The following is a 20,839-nucleotide window of genomic DNA, read 5'->3' on the forward strand; positions in this document are numbered from 1 at the left end:
TAATTGCTGTACTAATTAAATACGGTAGGGATTTGGGATGTATTCCTCTGTGCCGTCGTGATGTATGGAAAAGTCATTAAGATTTTCAGATCTAACGGTGTAGGTGACATGGAATCCTTTCCTATCTTTTGAGAAAATATCTAATCTACTTTTTCACCATTTCTTTTATTTTTTATTTTTAAATCTACAAGGGGAAAGTTGGATTAAAACACGTGAGTTTAATATAATTAACTTTTTCCTTAAATAGTAACCACTACCAATATAGAGTAGCGTATTGAATCGTTTTTCTTTCTTTTTCTCTTTACAAACATTTCAATCTTCAACGTAACTATATTTCATTAATTATTTTTTGAAAAACTATATCACTAATTCATATAATCAAATCATATTGTCAAGCAGAAAAGAAAAATATTATATTGTCAAGGAGAAGATTGTAGAACCGGTTGTTGGCAAGAGTTATGTGTGCTAAATAAAAGCACATGTCCCGTATAACTCGTGAGATATTTTCGAGATATCCAATCCATTTAATGTGAAATCAAAGTGACGTCGATAAAGAAAAGTATCATACTATTATTCTTTTTTTTTTAACACCGTGTCATACTATTATTAAAGATGCATTATGTCGAGTATAAAAATATTCCAAATAAATAATTCATTTAAAAACATAAAATAAATGACATAGAAGCCGCATTTAGGCCCAATTAACAAGTAGATTTGAAAAAAGGAAATTAATAAGGCCCATACAACAAATAATTTTAAAAGGAAATTTCATAAATGGGCATATGGCCCATTATAGAAGCTCGACAAGTAGTCGGCGATAGATTCTGCCGGTGCCTTTTACCCGCGTCGCTCGCTGGTATATTACGGGGTGTTTGCTCACTCAGGTTTCTGATTATTATAAGAAACGCAAACTTGTTGGTTGTTGCGAGGAAGAAACCCTAAATCGCCATGGATAATAAGGAGAGATATTCCAGGAGCAGCAGAGACGATCGTGATCGAGATTCGAGTGCGGATCGTTCGCCGGAACGTGAAGCCACACGCCGGCATCAAGTCCGCGATCGCGATGGCGACTCGAGGCGTCGCGATTCAGATCGCTACCGGTCATCATCGAGGCGCTACGATAGGGAGGAGGATGAGAGAGATAGGGCTCGGGACAGGGAAGAGAGTAGAGATAGGGATAAGCATCACGAGAGGTCTAAGGATAAGGAAGCGAGGAGCAAGAGGAAAGAGAGAGAGGAGGAGAGTTTGAATAGGGAAGGGAAGAAGAAGAAATCTAGGTTTGAGGAGGGTTCTAGGGCCATGAACGGAGCTAGTGGCGTCGAGATTGTGAGTTTCTATGCCTTCTCTTTGATCTTTTTAGGTTGGAGCTGTGTTTGTAATGCTCATATCTTTCTTCTTTCTGTTGCAGGAGGGCGACGCTTCGTATAATTCTACTGTATTGGAGACTTCTTTGGGCCCTAGTCAAACCGTGCTCACTAAGGTATCTTCGATATCTACAAAGGATGAAAATAAGGGAGTTAGTATTGTCAGGTCTCATGAGGTTCATGAAAAATCTAGTACAGATGGAGGAAGTATATCCTCAACAGCTGGGAAAAGTAGTGCAAGCTCGTCTCTTGATGTGTTAGCGAGAGCTAAGAGAACCATAGAGCGTGGAAAGGGAATTGCGGATAGGTTTAAGAAGCTTTCTTCGGTAAGATTTGTATTTATTCTGGACATTTGCATTCATTCTTTGTAGTTTGATAAACTGATTTTATCTCTTCTCTTCGCAGATGAAACAGGGTACTAAGCCAACTTCAGAAGGTAGTCCACATACCAGAGTGCAATCATCGACTACCACACCTGCTGTCTCTGCAGAAACATCTTCTGCTTCAGCACTGCCACATACTATCTTCCCTGTTACTGAGTGTATTTCCAATATTGAAGCTGTTAGGAAAGCTCAGGAGTTGGCAGCGAAGATGGCATTCCGTCATGATCCAAAGTTTTCTTCAGCTCTTAATTATTTCTCAGTACAGGCACCCACAGAGACAATGGCTGTTGCACAGAAACCGGCCAAGCCCCCTGTATTGCGTGTGGATGCACTTGGAAGGGAGATTGATGAACATGGGAATGTGATTAGTGTGACTAAACCAAGCAATCTTAGTACATTAAAGGTCAGTGGAGTTAGTTTGAATGTCTAAGCTTTCTAATGTTTTACTTTTTTTTGTGATCGAGCTCCTAATGTACTACTTGGATGTTGGCAGGTTAACATCAACAAACAGAAGAAAGATGCTTTTCAGATTCTCAAACCCCAACTGGAAGTAAATCCTGAGGGAAACCCCCATTTTGATCCAAGCATGGGGATTGATAAAAACAAGATTTTGAGACCTAAACGTATGAGTTTTGAGTTTGTTGAGGAAGGCAAATGGACTAGGGATGCTGAGAGTCTTAAGTTAAAGGTATGCATTGTATTTTATTTGATGAAATTCTTTTTAACCATTTTATATTCCTGGCCTTTACAGAGGTCTCACTTGTGTCTATTTTTTAATCTTTCATTTAGTATCAATTTGGTGAAGCAAAAGCAAGAGAACTGAAGTTGAAGCAAGCCCATCTGGCCAAGGCCAAGGATGATATCAATCCAAATTTTATAGAAGTATCCGAACGTGCCCCGAGAAAACAGAAGCCCAAGGAAGTGATAACAGATGTTGAGTGGTGGTACGTAATTCTTCTCACTCTGCTTTTTTTTGTTATTGCTGTTTTGTTTGTTTCGAATATTCATCTGATGACTTTACATGGCATAACTCTGAGGAAAACAAATTCATACCACAGTTATCAAACTGAACGTGTAACTACGTGGGTATTGGACTGAAGAATCACCATAAGTAGCTTCTGTTCGCGTTGGTTTAGTGTTATTCGTGTCAGTTTTTGAATTATTTCCCATTTCTGGTTAGTTATATGCGTACCTGAGATTGCAATTTGTTGATTTTGTTGAGTGCTGGCTAAGTGTGCTCAGTAGTTTGCCGCATATTGCTTCTGAAAGTTTGGGATGGCACCATGTGATTACTAGTAGAATATGGTAACATTGAATCGACTCAGTGATATGTGAACCACCTACTTTCCTTTCTTCCATGCAGACCAATTAGTTAATCTGCGCGGCTTTGTGCTCTTTTGGTCTTACTTTTCTGTATATGTTCATGATGGGTTGTCTTAGCTCATAATTTTATTCTCTTTCAGGGATGCAAGTGTGCTCACCAGTGGCGTATATGGCGACATAGCTGATGGGACCATTACCGATAACGACCTGAAGATAGCAAAACTCACACATTACATTGAGCATCCCCGTCCCATAGAGCCACCAGCTGAGGCAGCGCCTCCTCCACCTCAGCCTCTTAAACTGACAAAGAGGGAACAGAAGAAGCTGCGAACCCAGAGGCGTCTGGCAAAAGAGAAGGAGAAACAGGAGATGATCAGGCAAGGGTTGCTTGAACCACCAAAAGCAAAGGTCAAAATGAGCAACCTGATGAAGGTCCTTGGTTCTGAAGCAACGCAAGACCCAACCAAGCTTGAAAAGGAGATCCGCACAGCAGCTGCCGAACGTGAGCAGGCTCACGTGGACAGGAACGCGGCAAGGAAGCTAACTCCTGCAGAGAAACGTGAGAAGAAAGAGAGGAAGCTCTTCGACGATCCAACAACAACGCTGGAGACGATAGTGTCGGTGTACAAGGTCAACAAGCTGTCGCATCCCAAAACGAGATTCAAGGTGGAGATGAATGCAAGACAGAACAGATTGACAGGGTGTAGCGTGATGACGGATGACATGAGTGTGATTGTGGTGGAGGGTAAGAGTAAAGTGATAAAGAGATACGGGAAGGTTATGTTGAAGCGGATAAACTGGGAAGAAGCGGTGAAGAAGGAAGGAGAGGAAGAAGATGAAGACGAAGACGAGAATAGTGGAGACAACAACAAGTGCTGGTTGGTTTGGCAAGGAAGCGTTGCGAAACCGAGTTTTCACAGGTTTCATGTACAAGAGTGCTTAACGGAATCAGCTGCCAAGAAAGTTTTCGCTGATGCTGGTGTCCCTCACTATTGGGATCTCGCTGTCAACTACACTGACGACTAGATCATTCCTCCACTTCGTGTTTTGTCAATTGCTATTAATATCTCTGGTACTGGCACTTCTTTTTTGTCAGTCGTCATCATCACCTTGAAATTAACTATTGAAAATGTTTTATGTTCTGCTTCTTGTCTTGGTGTTTTATATCCTTTTTCACGAGGTAAATAAATGATGCAGAATGCTTGATCAGATTCACCTCTTACCTCGGTAACACTTGGGAAAAGAGTTGAACTCTGTGACAAGTTAGTATCATTGATTAAGTCGTAGTCTAAGATCCACGAAGACTTTTTAGAATGATTGAGAGTTGTATTAAAGGACAAAAATAAATATATCCTCTGATAACAGTTGACACTTTTCACTAACCGAAACCATGATGATAATGTACTGTCACGCGCATGACCCGCTCGTGTAGAAATGGTCATATGTTCCTTCTTTTATCACACGGAGGTGCGACAAAATGCGAGCCTCAGTGGTCGTTGCGCGCCTGACAGCTACGGCCCTCCATCTTTCTCTTTACCCAACAACCCACACGCGCTCGTAGACATACGGCGCGTGAACCGATCACTCTCCCGAAACTATTCCTTACGACTTTTTTGCCTTAATTAAAGAGTGTTTCTTCGTATTTGTTTTCTACCTTAAAACTTTGTCAGAACTCTCTATTTGGCTTATTCTCTTCATCTTCTTTCTCCTCTGCTTCTGTAACATTCCGGTGGATTCGATCGTATAAAACAAAAGAGAAGGTAAGAAAATGGATATGGCAACGGTAACGAAATATCTAGAAAGATCGGTGCAGAATTGTTCACTGAGTAATCGGAGAAGGAGTTTGGAAGATGGGGTTGGCATGAGGGACCAGAGCGAAGAAGATCATATACCGATCTCAGATGGAACTTTGGAGCTCAATTCTCACATCTCTATTCCTCCACATTTGGAACAGTGTCTTGATCTTAAGGTAAAAGTAACTTCATGTGTTTCCTTGTAATTCAATTATTTTGTTTGTTGTGTTACTTGTGTTGCATTTATTACTACATCAACCTTTGTTTTTATTGGCTTTAAATGCTCCCAAGGTTTTGATTTTCATAACTAAAAGAGAAACAACCCTAACTGAAATTTTCAGGTTTTTTCTTTTCTTGAGGTTGTTTCTTTGTGGAATAAATTTTGTTTTGGTTTTTCTTTAGTGGAACAAATGTTTTCTTGTATATCACCAGAGAGATTTGCATTAATAAAAAAAAACTAGTCCAAGTTGTTTAGTCTCATGACCTTGCATTAAGGAAAGCAGAATCATTCTGTCACTTCTCTTAACGTCAAAGTAGTTATTTATACTTTGGAATATTGATGTGTGGAGGTGGAATAATGTTTAGACAGGAGAGATTTACTACATAAACCGGAACAACGGAATGAGAGTCATGGAAGATCCAAGGAGCAACGACAATGCAGATGACTTCAGTGGAGAATCTGATGTGACCTTGTTTTCAGAAGAAGACAGCTCGTTGTATTATGAGAGCGAAGAGTCTTCATCAGAGTCATCGATGGAGAATCACAAAGAAGAGGAGAAAGAGGAAGAAGTTCTTGTGGTAGCTGGTTGCAAAGTTTGTTTCATGTATGTCATGGTACCCAAACTCTTAAAGGATTGCCACAAATGTTCAGCTCAGCTTCTCCACTTTGATCGACCTCACTTTCCTTCTCCTTAAACCTCTTTCTTTGTTGTCTCTCTTAACATAAGCTTTTAGTTTCCCTTTTCATTTTCTTTGCTCTCCTTTCATCTCATAAATTCTATATGTATAAAGTATTGGTCGTGTTCTGTCTGTTTCAGTCGCATTAACACGAGGTTTGAATTTGATGGCAATGTTTGGAACAACAGATGAAAAAGAAACATTAATCAGGGTTAGAATGCTGGTAGCATGCATTGTTTTGTATGGAGTTTATACATTTGTGAGATAAAAAAAATCGATTGTTTATGAAAGGAGAGAACGTTAGAGTGTTAAGAGGTGATGTTTGGGACAGTTGTTACCCTGTATTAATGATTGCAGCATGTGAGTACCACATTTTCTGTTCTTTTGGCTCCCATTTCAGTTTTGACCAAAATAAAGATTACTAATACAACAACTAAGAGAGAAAACTTAATGCAACTTTAATTATAATCACAAACACTTAACTAATACTCTCTCCTTTTTTAAGTAGAGGAAAAAATTTGTTACAAACAAATTTCTCTTTATGATTTCAATGAGTTTTCACATTATCTATTCTGTTTCTGATTAAATTAAGAAACAACAAATATTACAAAATTTCATTAATTAAATAAATAAAGTAAAAATGAACATTTAAATATCTTTTTATTTACATAAAAGTTTAAACATCTAATTTGAACGGATGGAGTATTAGTGTTACTAAATATTGATAAACATAGTTTTAGAGTATAAAATAATCCAACGGACAGATTTATTTTATGTAACTGTATTTAGTCTGTTTTCTAATTTGCTAAAGGGTGTCGAAAGTCAATGAATATAATGACTTCCAATTATCGTCATAAGTTTCATAGCTAATGATGCTTAATACTGTACTAAAAAGTAATACATTAAATGCTTGCTAATAAAAAGTCCGCTTATGAGCTAATGTCAACTCTTGGACATCTGCGTGTGTCTCTGTGTATTTAACTATTTTGGTTCATTTTATTAAATAGTGACTTTTATTTTCTTAGCTGCTTCCACCCTCAGATGAGGAGCGAGAGCTGGTAATTTTGTTAAAAGAATCACCTTTTTCTTCGCTATAGAAACTAAGGAGCTGTACTTTTTAGTTAATCCCACAAGATGTTCGAGAGTTGAGTTAGCTCTTTAGTATAACTTAATTATATAGGGATATTCTGGCTTCCACCAAAATTGATATATACTAGCCATATGTTAGTAGTATACGTTTTCTGTCTACGGGTCGGTCTTCTGTCACTAGTAATACCAAAATTTTAATTTTTCAATGGCGAAGCTAGAAACCAAGTGGTGAAAATGCTTTCACATGCTTGAGAAGATGAAAATGTATCACAAGATGAAACACATATCATTTCACACAACTGAGGAATATAGCCTAATGTGAGGCTTGATCCAGAAAATTACAATTGGTGTTGTTTACAAAAACATAAATGTTGGCCTTTGCCAGGAAATTACAATTGGTGTTGTTTACAGAAATATAAATGTTGTCCTAAGAGTTTGTGTGTGCATATACAACCAAAAATGCGTGAAGAGACAAAAGGACAAATAGAGCATATAGATTGCCACGAATGTGGTAGTAGAATAGTAAGTCAGTGGTAAGGACAATTTGGAATTATTAGACTCGTCAAGGCTCATTGTACATGAATGACAAAATAGATCGGTTCTAGAGAATTTCACAATCGTATGACAGTGTAAGAAAACAACAAACTAGAAGAGATTTAAGGAGGAGCAGACTGAGGTCGTCGATCAAAATTAGTATGTCACCAGATCACTGGTCAAGCACATATATCATCCGCACTGTACGTAGTTACCCATTGCCGGCACTTCACATCCAGAATGGTAATCCAAGTCTACCATATGCCTAAGCTAGGCTTTTGTAGTTTTATATCTCATGCTTTTCAATAGCAGAATGCTTATTATATAGTTTGCTATTTTTAATTTTACAGGGATTTTTTTTTAAAAAAAAATCGTTATTACTTAATACTAGAGATAGCTCACGGTTATTGACATTTTTATTTTCTTTTGAACATTAAATTTATTGACATATTTTCTTAGATTATAATAAGAATTATTGTTTTCTATTAGAAATAACAAAACTTTCGAATTTATTTAAGTCAAAGAGGATACCAGACGAAAATAGATCATCTACAATTCTACAAGACCAGCATTTGGTATTTATTATTAAATTCGAAAATCATAAATAAATTTATTAATATAGCGGATTTTTTTTCTCAAATGACTGATAAAAAATTTAATTAATGTATTAATTTCTGGGGGGGGGGGGGGGGGAGGTAATCTACATGATATCATGTAATTTGTTTCACTCAGAAGTTTGCCTATGATGACTCCACGTATAGTAGCAAAATCTCTCATGAAAAACTATTTCCTTTCTCATCGCCAAAACTCAAATCGCTATAAACAACTCCTTTTAGGATTGTTATTGTCTATCTATTTTTCGACCACTGTTACACTAACTATATTGTGTGGCATTATTTCGGTTGATATAAACTAAAGGTTTGCATAATAGTTCCTCGAAGTTAAAAAAGTGGAAGCAGCAGCAACGACTACTCACAGCTATAGAAAGTTTATACCATAGATTGAAGAATATAGCCAAAAATGTAAATAAAAAACAATTGTAAAAAGTACACATGCATGTGTTATGGTATTGCTAGGAGAATTGTGGGGGTCACATGGAGTTCAGAGAAAGAGCAGAAGAGTGCCCACGTCGTCTGTGGTTTAGGTCCTCGGGGTCTGTGGATACCAAACACCATCATGCATGCCCAACTCTATTTTCTTTATTTTTTTCGTTCTTTTGGTTTCTTTTATTTTAGGGTTTTCTTTGTATACTATATTTCACATCCTCCTACAACCATACAAATATAATACCCACATTTCCCCCAGTTATATATATATATATATATATATATATATATATATATATATATATAAATACATGCTTTAACAATTTCTTCTCCTTACGTCAATTTTCAACACATCATTTCTTTGTTATTAATCTTTCATTCTTCCTTCACGCTCCCTTTATATGGCTTTTAGTTTGATTCAACTTCCCATCATGCATATATACATATTTTATGAATGTAATATTCAAGTTATCTATCTTATTATTGACATTTTTGACAGGTATTGTCATCATATTCCTCTCCACTCTCTGCCCATCCACTTGCCTCATTTCTAATAAATTTAAGTTTTATTATTTCTGAAGTCACCCATGGGTCCTTTCTCTATGACATGCATATGTAACTAATAAGAGCAACTATGGTACTTCATGTTCCTACATTTTTCTTACAACATAATAAGATGCACTCACTGAAGGGCATTCTATTGATAAGAAACATCACACATCGGAAATATAAAGAATTAATCTACTACTATATAAAGGGTTAGAGTCAATCCACTTATTGCCAATTGATTTTAAGTTGGAAACCCATAATTAACCCGGATTTAACATGGTATCAGAGCGATAAGATCCTTTGACCTAATTTACTACAACTACTACTACTATACTGATGTTGGGCCCTCTGTGGATGTTATTCCCACATTATCCACGCTTCAGACCTAGATGTCTGAGCGTGATGGAGGGTATTGATGAGAAACATCACACATCGAAAATATAAAAATTAATCTACTATTATATAAAGGGTTATGGCCAATCCACTCATTGCTAATTGATTTTAAGTTGGAAGCCTATAATTAACCTAAATCTAACACATTTTCCATGACATTGGCGTGTTGAGAAGCTTCTTCACTTCTATCTCCTCTAAGTATGTTTCTAGAGTATTTAATGTGAGGGCAGACGGCTTAGCTAAAAATGGTCTCTTAAACCTGCAGTATGGCCCTTCAAGAGTTGTATCTGAATCTCTGTTTTAAGTTTAGAATGAAAATGATGGTTTGACCAAAAAATAACAAGATGCACGTACATCTATGTTACACATTAGTAATAACAAAACCATCGATCAGTCGCAGTAAAACAAAACATTTACTGTAAATCTATCATCCATTTTGATAACCACAAATGCTTGTTTGAGATATATTTAAGAATTTTGCAAGTGCAAAGTATACAAAATAATAAATATACATATACTAGTAGTAGTACGATATATTAGTAATTTTGTTTACTTTCAATATATGACCATAATATTTTCACATACAAAAATTTCAGTTAAAATATTAAGTAAACAAAACGAGTCGAACATCCACTGGCCTCGATATTCACAAATTCTTTATTTAGGGCAGTTACACATGATTAACTTATGATGCTATTTTTCGTAAGAATTTATTAGTGAAAAGATAAAGTTGTACTACAGTTAGGAAATGAGTGATTTTTATAGAAAACAAAAAGGAGAATGCAATGAGTGATCGTTTTTCTGTGAAAATCGATTGTTGTAGGTGAAAGTTAAATTAGTTAGCGATCACTACACATCTAATGGAACATGTTTTTCATCATGCACTCATAAACTTCCGTGTGTGTTTTTATTAGTTTTGAGTAATTGACAAAATATATGTATATCGAATACTATAAAAGATTGATGTGGATGGCCTCTACTTAAAATTATAAGAATACTGTGGAAGGCCTCTACTGGATGCAAAATAAAGTAACTGATTATTATGGGTATATTAATTGGACATGCTTGGATTATATATGGTTTAAACTCTAAAGACTTATCTTTTTTTTTTTTGAAACACTGAGCTCTAAAGACTTATCTAAGCATAAAATGTTTGAGCCAAAAGAAATTTATAAATTATAATGAAGAACTTTTTTATAAGAACACATCGATCCGTAAAAAAATGTTCATTATTACGAATAATTAAAAGAGAAACTAAACTGGAAGAGCATGCTGACCCCCAAAAAAAAATTGGAAGAGATAATTACAATATAACTAGAGCTATAAAATAACCCAAAATCCCATTAAAAGAAGCAACCCATTAGGGCTAAAAATAAACTTTTCAAGGATATCAATAGTTTAATTTCTTTGAAAACAAACTAATAACTTTGGCTGTAAATTCTGTCACCGGAACATGGTCTGAAAAAGCGATTAGCTGGACCGATCACACCCTTTTCATCCTTTTTTCCTCGCATAGGCATACCTTTCGTCCTTTTAAAGTCAATAAATTGCAAATAAATTAAAACTTCTACAGGAATAATCAATATATTGTTAAATCAGTTTGAGTAAGAAAAGGAGAAAGTGTAGTCCTAAATTATACATGACGTATCTATATATGATCTCTACGTACATGAAATAATCCACAATTTCAGATAATTTTATTGAATTTAAAGCTGGCAGACAGAGAGACCATCACACTCCTCTCTTTCTTACATTCCCACAAGCTTCCAAACAAAGAGAATTAGTGGAAAGTATGATTCGCAGAGGAATCATTCTCTTCCTCGTCCTCTCTCACTCACAACCAACCCTACACTGCTACACACATATCATATAATTTTAAAAGTACCATATATAAAATATTTGTAATAAAAAAAACAAATAACTAAATAAACAAAAGTTACAAAACCCTTATTATCTTCTTCATGAGAATCATTTCCTCTCCACAAAACCATGCCTTCTTAAAGCTCTCTTTTCATTTTTAGGAACCCATCCATATATGGCTTCATGCTGAGATCACATGACCAATATGGTCCCTCTTGAACCCTCCTCACCTCTTTACGGCGTTTTCAGCTACGGCGGTTGCAGCAGCGACGGAGGCAGCTTGAGGGAGGCGGTGATGATGAGAGAAGCAACAATAAACAATCAAGATTCTAATGGAGAAGCATGTTCCGTCTCCGATCCAATAGCAGCTTCTAATGATTACTATTATAACATATCTTCTCCTCCGGCCAACAAAGACGACGGATCCGCCTCCAAGAACGACGTCGTTGCTTCTACTAACATAGAAGACGGTAACAGAGACAAATCTTGGCTCCGCTTAGGTATAGGCCCTGAGGAAAACAACAACGCGACATCATATAAGCTCCAACGTTGTTGTGGCAAAAACGCAAGTGGGAGAGAAAACTCGTTAGACCTCAGTTTGTTCACCTCATCCCCAACCGCGGAAGGAGCGGTTAGAACTAGTGTAGATCAGCCGCAGCCGCAGCCGCCATATTCTCAAGATCAGTTGCTAACGATGCGTGGAGCGTCTTTGGTTTACAACCACCAGTTATTTCGGCCTCAGACGTTACTGAATCGCGGCTATTCGTTTCCATTTTCAAAGCCATGGATACCTCAATATACGGCGCCATTTAGACCGTCATTGATAGGAATGATGAGTGAGCGTGACGTTACTAACACTAATAGCGTTGCAAGGAGTTGGTGTGAGGGGGAGGAAGGAGCTGGACCAAGCTCGGAGTTTAGGGTTATTGATCCTCCAAAAAGACCACATTCTGGTCTTTGGTTTCTTCTTCAAGCTTCACAATTTCAGTAATTAAGGCCTATCTTGCTTTTCCTTTAATCCTTTCTCAGTTTGGTTCAATTTTATTGGGTGAAGCTCGATCATTCTTTTTAAAACAGTATATATATATGATAAAATTGGATTTGTGAACGCAGGGAAAAGGAACCGTTCTTACCTCAAGTAGACAAAAGCTACTTGAGAATCAAGTAAGTTTATATCGTCTCAAGCATTATTTAACCTTATTTGTTTACGGAAGTTACTAAGATCGCTTCTGTTATATTCTAATTTTTCGAAAAACAATTTGAATTTGCATGGAAGGGATGGGAGAATCACAGTTAGATTGCTAATTAAGTACCTTATGAAGAAGCTTCAGTTGGATAGCGACTCTGAGGTAAATACCTAAAGTTTTTTAACTCTTTTATATATGTTTTTAATCTTCTAAGTTTTGTGGATATGAAATGAAAACGACATAACAACTCAATCCCCAACTTGTTAGGTCACACGTCCGATTTCATGGTGTCGTAATTTATATTAACTTAGTTCACATAAATCGTAATTAGCTAGATATATTCAAACTTCAGTGATATAGGCTAGGTGATGAAACCACTTTCTGAATATTAGGTCTACCTACACATTACACTGCATCCTTAATTGGTGCAAACCTAATTAATAATGAATAATAAAGGGTTCGGATTTTTGAATTCGATTCCTTCTGTGCTCAATCAGTCAATTTCAAAACGAATTATACATGATTTTGGCTTAATGATTCATCAAAATGTTTGTTTCTTAAGTAACTCTTTATTAGTAAGAAATTTGATCACCCAAAAAATCCATCCATCTATCTCATTTGACAAAACAATGCTTAATTGTACTGATCACTTTTCGAAGTACTCACTACCTTATACATAATTATTATCATTATTGGCGTTGTATTGTATATTCTCATAGGAAACTGGAAAACGAGAGGGGAACTATATAACTGGCCTTTTCATGAGTTTCAGGATATAATATAGTTATTGGTAATAGTTTATAATAATGCTATTTCTGAAATAAACAAGTCTGGGTCATCAGGCATGCTTGCTTTGAGAATAGTATAAACCAGAAAATAAAGTAAATCTTAATGAAACCTCGAAAAGACTTACATGCGTATGTGTATGTGTAGATGCTCTCGTTATCAGAATTTACATTAATCTAAGTATATTGCATGTTCCTATGGAGTCTAGATAGGCTCACAAATACATATCCATGCGCAAAGAATACTGCATCCATAGGTGTGCTTGTATGCGTGTATACACATAGTGAATTTACCAGATTCAGAAAACTGCCGTTTAGATATTAGGTGGTGAAACACAAATTTTGAGTTTAACCTTAATTGGATGAGATAAGCTAATCGACTCGGCTAGGTATCCCTAATCTATCATATATATGATTTTATTCTACATTACAAAAGAATATCACTTTCTAAAACACTGGTTGAGTAAATTAACGTCTAAGCATCCTTCTACGTGGTCATAAGTACGGCCAAAGTTATAAAAATTGTAGTTGTTTTATCTCATTGATGATTGGATGACGTCTTGATTGTTGAGATTAGAGATCAGTGTCTACTAGGACGAGCACTATCAGACGTTAGATAATAAATAGTATGATTTTAGTTCATTGATGATTTGATGTCGTCTTGATTGCTGAGATTAGAGATCAGCTTCTACAAAGAAGCACACTTCATCGTAGTTTAGATAATAAGTAGTATGATTTTAGATTTGAAACAAAAGACTTCAGGAATGTCTAGCACCAGTTATTCAATTAATGTAAACCGTAGGAAAAAAATAAGGACAAGACGGTAGTAAAATAGCTAGAAATTAATTAGTTCGTTTCAGAAAAGTCGATTATGAAATGTTGGATTTCACACAAATCAAATACAATTAACCATGAAAAAATAGTTTCCCGTTTAATGCTGAAGTTTCCATGTTTTAGCTTATTTTCTTGAGAGCATGCATGTAGTCACAAGAATATATTGATATTTGGTCCGACTAATCAATGCATTGTGAATAAAAGATATTCTGATATTTGATATTTTAAGTACATAGGCACCAATAGACCCAATGGATGACATATAATATTCTTATTCAAATAAGTATTTGATGAAAAACGTGATTCGGAAGCATTGATGCATGCATGGCTAACTTTGTCTTTTCCATCGAGCCAAAAGAAAAGTTCTCCCCCACTCACAAGCATATCAAAGTTTCAATAATTAATCTTTGGATAGTTTAATACTTTTCCTAGTCAGTTAATTAGTTCATACACCATTTAAAAGTCAATCCAAAATCCGAATGCAAGCATTTTAATTTGACTTTTAATCAAGTGATTGGAATACAAGGTATTGAATTTTCCTAAAAGAAATGCCGTGAACACTCAACACTACTGCGTGTAGAAAATACTCAAAATAGTAGTTAAGATCACTACTAGAAGTAGTAGTCTTTTTTTTCTTTTTGACAACCTAAAAGTAGTAGTCTATATAAACACCGGCCTCAAAAAAATACATCTTTCCTTGTATAACTTATATAATTTTGTTAACATCAAATGATTTGAATTTTTTTTTTTTGGCCCGTTGCGATGAGCGAAATTTAAAATTAGGGTTTAAATATTCTGGTTCTATTAAACTAAAAAACCGTTACCTAGGGTTAACCAACATAAAATATGTATTAGAAGTATATACATTTAACCATAATTTATGATTTTATGGTGATTAACTTGCGAGCAAAAGTCTAATACGGTAAAACCACCAGAATTTGAGTTTCGGTCTAATATGTGGCTAGTTTGGATTCACTTTTTGGGAAATAAGATATGTTTATATAATTAAAAATATATATAGGTATTTATTTTAGATATATATCGTAAGATCTTGACCGTGAAAATAACAATGAAAAAAATCTTGGCCGATAATAGAGAATAGTATAATGTTTGTCTTCGATTTAAATAAAAGTTTTTTTAATAGCTAATCTAAGGTAGGTGTGGCCGTATTTGAAGGTCTTTGGAAATATGTCATCGTTGAAAGCATATCAAGACAAGATAGATTTCTGTCTATAAAAAAACATTATTGAAACATAAATGAGAAATAACTCAAGAGAGCTTTATTTATACAGAAATCAACTAGCTTGTTGAAGATTTATTTGATGCAAAGAAAATAAAAGAAGAAAACTTTGACTTCAAAATCAAAATGTTTCGTTTACAAAAAAAAAAAATCAAAATGTTCGTTTACAAAAAAAAAAAAAATCAAAATGTTTATAAACTGATATATTAATAAAGAGGAGAAGGGCTGCTCTATGGCAGCGAATGTTGCTTAATACAAGAACTCATAACAATATACAGTATAACATATTTAAATTAATATTCGATAAATTAATATACATTAAAAATTTCTATAAATTAATATAATTTTATAGTTATAAATTGAATTTTTGGTTCAAATAATATATTGATAAATTAATAAAAATTATAGTTTTCGTGTAGTTTCAATATGATTAATTTATAGAAGTTTATATAGAAAAGTCTAGATTGCTAAGGAATGCTAGTTACATGGGTCATAAGCTTAACTTAATTGGTTTGGGCTTTGGCTTTAATAATGTTGAAAAACGGGGGAAGAATAATCTAAACATTATCGTAGTGTCAGCTATTCTCTTAATTGCTCGTCGAATAGCAGAATGTGTATAGATAGGGGGCTTGAAGTTACGTGCAGATTGTCGCATCGTAATCCTAAATGGTCCACTTTCATGCCCTCACCAACCAATCACACGTTCTTACAATCACACGTTCTTACAATATAGAAAATAAAGTATTATAGAAAATAAAGTATTAGTGCTCGAACTTGAGTGAATTTTATTCATTACCTTTTAGTGTCAACTGACCACTTTTTAGTTTTTCTTTTTTTCCTTTTCCACTTCTTATCTTTGGCGTTAAGTAGAGGAAAGTGGAGATTTTAGTGTTAGGCGTACGTTACACTAACTACGTCAACAAACAAAGCACAAGTTTCTTACATGTTAACAATAAAAAGGACTCACAGAGATTAAAAAATTAAATGGTTACAGTAGTCATATACGTGGATATTTACCATGTGATCTTGACTCTTTCTGGTTTGTTTGATGGTTGCAAACTATGGAAACAGATAGAAATAAGATGCAGAGGGCAACAATTATCGCCGTTGTTGACAATGCAGCATGTAAGAGATACCATTTGGAGTCCAAAATCATCATCTCCTTCTTTCACTTTGCTTCGGGATTCATCAGCTAGTGATCATGTCATGATTTTGCATTATGGTAGGACGGCTTAATGATTGATTTATTTAATAGTTTTTGCTTTCCGTGTAACATTTTCTTTTTATCATTGTGTATTTATCGAGTTCTAAATGTCCATCTCTTTTTGGTGTGGATTTTCAATATATTTTATAGTTCTCTCTTAAAAAACGATGGAAGGTGATAGATATTACCGGTTTAAATTTAGTCGACAACAAACAAAATAAATCTTTATCTACTCCTCATGAAAACATTTAGAAATTAAACCCTACAGATAATTAAAATTCATCTAATACCATGATTGTTCACTTGGGATTTCCACGTACACTCTTTGGAGGGTTTTTCCTTAGCTGGTCGGTAGCAACGATGATAGAGCCCTGCCGCTGATATCTTCGATGTGGTTTCTTCTCCCATTCATTTTCTCCCCGACCTACTCAAACTTATCATCCCACAATATTTCTTTGATTAGTTCTCTCTCTTTAGTAGAGCAGAATTCGAGTCAAGTGACATATTAGTCATGATGTGATCTTTGCATCTTTCTTATATCCCTTTAGATGGCCGCGAGGGTGCTTGTGAACAGCAACGAGGCTTCTCATCACAGACGCAAGGTTGGTGGGTCCTACTTTTTGTCTCTTTCCTCTGTATCAGTGGAATGTCTAAGAGATTATATTAAACATGATGGTTTTGCAAGAAGTAGGACTCCCAAGCCAAGTTGCAAGGTTTTTCCAAGTTAGTGCCTCACTTAAGTTATAAAAGTTATTTAGCTTTTGAAAATTACTGATTTAAGCTCTCAATACGTTTCTTTTTAATCACCAAATGAGGAAAACAAGATTAATCTTGGCTACATAAAGTGGAGACATATTGCCATCATTAACTAGAAAAAGAACATTCTTCCTAAACTCTTGGAGGAATATGGTTGAGTATTATTAAGTGATGTATATATGGTTGGGAACAGAAAACCACTACAGCTCCAAAAGCGAAAAAGGGAGAGAGAGCTTTTGGACTTACTTACTTGGACACATGTAGGCTTGGGAACTACTCTGTCTCATCCTGAGGATTTGAAGATTTGTTGGATGATCCTATTAAAACCAATCATATCTCTTCAATTTATAGACATCCTGTTGTACTCTACCATTCAAAGTAACAAACAACACTCAAATTCCAAGAACATAAACTTCCTTCCTACAAGGTTCACATCTTTACAAAAACAAACAAATCTTTCCGCTTTTCGGCTTTTTTTCGCCGAGCAAATAAACCATTCTTAGTGATTAGCCTTTTGCCAAAATCTATTTTATACTTACATAAATTTAACACATCATATGGTAAAATATCAAAACTCTTCAGGAAGAGGATGACCGCCCAAGAACGCTTTGAACAGCACAAGTGATCTCTCAGGCTGTGAGAATGGGACCTCATGTGCAGCTCCTCTCACCGTTGCAAATGACAATACATTTCCATAGACTTGCGTCCACCCACCGACCTGAAACAACAAACACAATCTTTTAGTTTTTGTTTTCATTTTTTTTTTACCATTACACAGTGACGTTTGTTTTTTTTACCTGTTGTCCTGCAAACCAGACTCTATAAGGCACACTCGTTCTCAGTCCCAATCTTTTAGCCAGTCTACTCACTAAGGTTCTACTTCCTGTCAAAGGGATCACAGAATCTTGATCTCCACTGTTCTTGCAAGAAAAGAAAAAAACATACACCGTTAATTCATTAAACCATGTGAAAAAAAAAGAGGTTTAACATAGAGAGAGAGACATTAGTATCTATTACCTGTAGACAAGAACTGGAACTCCAGCTTGAACAAGGCTCCCTACGATATTAATCGTTGGTTTTTCCACATCAAGCATTTGGTAATCAAGCACACTGTTATATTTCATCATGAGAAAAACCATTAATAACTAACTAACTAACATCAATAGCAAACTGTTAGAGAGAAGAAGGGGACAACTACTAACTTGCTGCACACTGTCCATTCACGTACTCCAACGAGCCGAGCGTGAAGAGCTTCCTGCACATCTCTTCGGTTTAGATAATTTACCGTCTCATCTTCCACACAGACATCCACTGATTCTCCCACTTGCTGTCCACTCCAAGGAACACAACAAAGTTCATAAACACAGCCACAGAGAAAAATAACAAAGCTTTTAACATATATGTTGCGTGTGACTCACGTTAGGGCTTACTACTTTGGATTGAGAGAGCACAGAGGAAATGCAGACATCGAGTGTAACGTCATATTTGTCGACAAACCTACTCGTCTCGGTGTTAACTTGGCTCATCACTTTAGAGCAGATACTAGACATTGATCCTCTGTAGTACTCACTCACGTAGCGTGAGTAGTTACAGTAAGAAGTGAAGAGTTTGAATGTGGAATCTGATATCAAGCCGTGAGACCAGAAGTACTCAGCCCGTGAGTTGAAGTCAGTGGAAAACTCAAGAACAGGATTGCCAATCTACAAAAGAAAAAGGATTAAATGACAGAATCATATAACTATATGCAAAGTGAGATAAGATCATTGGAGGAAGAAATAATGTTTATAGACTTACAGCAATTCCTCTTAGATTAAACAAATGGTGCTTCTTGTTGTACTGAATCATTAGCTCAGCTAACTGGGGAACATAATGGCCTACATTTGCATCAGAACATTAGCTACGAAAAAACTATGGTTAAAAGAAGAGAGGAACAAGAATAGAGTAACTACCAGCGTAGCTTTCACCAGTGATGAAGAGACTTCTATTGAGATAGTGAGGGAACTTGAGGAACCATCTTTGCAAGAACACAAGGTTGTCTTTTGCTGAAGTGGAAACAAAAAAAAAAAGAAATACAAAGACAAAATAGAGAAAAGTATGTTTGAGATGTGAAGACAAAAGAAAGAAACAAGAAGAAGAGAATAATAATCTTTCAGATGTGATCTGCAAAAAAGGTTGAATTCTTTTGTTCTTTTTGTCAGTCTTGACACAGAACAAGAAACAAAAAAAAAAGCTGATAAAATAGTTTCAGAAAATATAAATAAATATTTGCTTTTTCCTGTAAAAAGGAGAATAAACAGAGAAATGGCATTCACAGGTCACTGCGTCATCATCATCATCATCATCATCATCTCAAAATTTCTAATTTATAAGAAAATTGTAATTTTTTAAAAAGAAACCCTTTTGTATAAAAGATATCTTTTTGTTGTTGCTGAATTTAGAAAAAGGAAAAAGACACAAAAGTATGTGTTTCAGCACAGTCTTCTCTGTAGAGGATAAAAATCATATCTTTTTAAACAAGAATTCGAAATGAAGAAACTTTAATTTAAATCAAGAAAAACAAAGAAAAAGGTTTAGTGAGAGAGATTAACCAGTGATCTTATCATTCACACTCTCGTACGAAGAGCTCTGAGTTGAATAAGAGAATCCAACTCCAACAGGTGTCTCTAGATACAACATATTCGCCTCTGCAACCACCCAAAAAAATATTAAAAAAAATTCAAGAACTAATCAAAACATCAAATGTGGAATCAAGAAGCTTTAACTACCTTGGTTCCAGCTATGCTGATTCTTGACCAAAACTGATCCTTTTGGTCTAAATGGTCCGTTCTCTGAGAATGCACCAACACCCAAAGATGAACATCCGGGTCCTGCATTTCAACCTCAATTTTATACATTTATTCTCTGATTTATAATTGTTTATATAAAATATATAATGAAAACGAACCTCCATTGAGCCAGAGGACAAGAGGCTTGGAGGTAGGTTCGGTTTCAGCTTCGGCAAAGTAGTAAAACAGAGCCCTCTGTTTCTTTTCGTCGACGGTGACATAGCCTGAGTATTGCTGGAATCCGACCAGGGGTTGACCGGGTAAACGGGTGACCAGATCGGAATGGGAGAGAACAGTGGAGGAGCTGAGGAAGAAAATTAAGGCAAAGTAGACTGTAAGGCATTGGAGAGAAGAAGGAGGAGACATGATAAGTCACTTCTTCTTCTTCTTCTTTGGTGTGTTTGGTAGTACCAAGGAGGAAGGAAGTGGAGACAAGTGATGACTTTGGGTCTTTGTTTTACCCACTTGCTTTGCTTCTTTGCATTTATATCAAGATTCACGTGTAGCTTCCTTGTTTTATGAATTAGTGTTTTTTAATTTGATTTATAACTTTATAATTTAGGATTTAAGTATTTTACTCTTTTATTGACTTGGTGGGAAAATTGTACTGATGGTCTGAATCCAATATCTATAAAATAGAGGTATTCGACATTTACTAGAATAGATATTATTTCTTTTATTTCGATATATAAGTTGTTTTACATTTCTTTTATCTCGCATTCTAATTTATTTTTAAAGTCCAATAAAAATAGTTAAATAATAACTAAAATTTGTTAT

General features: G+C 35.4%; 4 protein-coding genes across 4 annotated transcripts; 3 read left to right on the forward strand and 1 right to left on the reverse strand.

Moving 5' to 3' along the window:
• The first annotated feature begins 856 nt into the window (after positions 1–856).
• Positions 857–4,281, forward strand: LOC130499150 (protein RDM16-like). Its single transcript, XM_056993089.1, has 6 exons — positions 857–1,326; positions 1,409–1,690; positions 1,770–2,150; positions 2,241–2,435; positions 2,537–2,691; positions 3,211–4,281. The coding sequence occupies exons 1-6, from the start codon at positions 949–951 to the stop codon at positions 4,094–4,096; spliced, it is 2,277 nt and encodes a 758-aa protein (XP_056849069.1). The 5' UTR covers positions 857–948; the 3' UTR covers positions 4,097–4,281.
• A 422-nt stretch (positions 4,282–4,703) lies between these two features.
• LOC108821171 (protein CURLY FLAG LEAF 1) lies at positions 4,704–5,933 on the forward strand. The gene is made up of 2 exons (XM_018594216.2): positions 4,704–5,039; positions 5,449–5,933. The coding sequence occupies exons 1-2, from the start codon at positions 4,839–4,841 to the stop codon at positions 5,776–5,778; spliced, it is 531 nt and encodes a 176-aa protein (XP_018449718.1). The 5' UTR covers positions 4,704–4,838; the 3' UTR covers positions 5,779–5,933.
• Positions 5,934–11,335: 5,402 nt separating this feature from the next.
• Positions 11,336–16,644, forward strand: LOC108821255 (protein LAX PANICLE 2). Its single transcript, XM_018594301.2, has 4 exons — positions 11,336–12,218; positions 12,345–12,395; positions 12,508–12,580; positions 16,349–16,644. Exons 1-4 carry the CDS (start codon positions 11,428–11,430, stop codon positions 16,511–16,513), a joined length of 1,080 nt encoding a protein of 359 aa, XP_018449803.1. The 5' UTR covers positions 11,336–11,427; the 3' UTR covers positions 16,514–16,644.
• A 972-nt stretch (positions 16,645–17,616) lies between these two features.
• On the reverse strand, positions 17,617–20,541 carry LOC108818983 (serine carboxypeptidase-like 45). Its single transcript, XM_018591960.2, has 10 exons — positions 20,182–20,541; positions 20,003–20,104; positions 19,826–19,921; positions 19,187–19,279; positions 19,032–19,111; positions 18,656–18,937; positions 18,440–18,564; positions 18,255–18,347; positions 18,035–18,152; positions 17,617–17,955 (listed from the first exon to the last, which is right to left on the reverse strand). Exons 1-10 carry the CDS (start codon positions 20,426–20,428, stop codon positions 17,806–17,808), a joined length of 1,386 nt encoding a protein of 461 aa, XP_018447462.1. The 5' UTR covers positions 20,429–20,541; the 3' UTR covers positions 17,617–17,805.
• Positions 20,542–20,839: the final 298 nt, after the last annotated feature.

This window comes from Raphanus sativus, chromosome 8 (assembly GCF_000801105.2).
Source record: "Raphanus sativus cultivar WK10039 chromosome 8, ASM80110v3, whole genome shotgun sequence".
Taxonomy (NCBI): Eukaryota; Viridiplantae; Streptophyta; class Magnoliopsida; order Brassicales; family Brassicaceae; genus Raphanus; species Raphanus sativus.

Bases quoted from the DNA above. Each gene is read 5' to 3' on its own strand.
- LOC108818983 (XM_018591960.2), bottom strand. From the start codon at position 20,428: ATGTCTCCTCCTTCTTCTCTCCAATGCCTTACAGTCTACTTTGCCTTA. The intron at 19,922-20,002 runs GTAGTTAAAGCT...GGGTGGTTGCAG, and splicing joins TCAGCATAGCTGGAACCAAG to AGGCGAATATGTTGTATCTA. The intron at 18,348-18,439 runs GTTAGTAGTTGT...GAAATATAACAG, and splicing joins GAATGGACAGTGTGCAGCAA to TGTGCTTGATTACCAAATGC.
- LOC130499150 (XM_056993089.1), top strand. From the start codon at position 949: ATGGATAATAAGGAGAGATATTCCAGGAGCAGCAGAGACGATCGTGAT. The intron at 1,691-1,769 runs GTAAGATTTGTA...TTCTCTTCGCAG, and splicing joins GGTTTAAGAAGCTTTCTTCG to ATGAAACAGGGTACTAAGCC. The intron at 2,151-2,240 runs GTCAGTGGAGTT...GGATGTTGGCAG, and splicing joins GCAATCTTAGTACATTAAAG to GTTAACATCAACAAACAGAA.
- LOC108821171 (XM_018594216.2), top strand. From the start codon at position 4,839: ATGGATATGGCAACGGTAACGAAATATCTAGAAAGATCGGTGCAGAAT. The intron at 5,040-5,448 runs GTAAAAGTAACT...AATAATGTTTAG, and splicing joins AACAGTGTCTTGATCTTAAG to ACAGGAGAGATTTACTACAT.
- LOC108821255 (XM_018594301.2), top strand. From the start codon at position 11,428: ATGACCAATATGGTCCCTCTTGAACCCTCCTCACCTCTTTACGGCGTT. The intron at 12,396-12,507 runs GTAAGTTTATAT...TTTGCATGGAAG, and splicing joins AAAAGCTACTTGAGAATCAA to GGATGGGAGAATCACAGTTA. The intron at 12,581-16,348 runs GTAAATACCTAA...CTATGGAAACAG, and splicing joins AGTTGGATAGCGACTCTGAG to ATAGAAATAAGATGCAGAGG.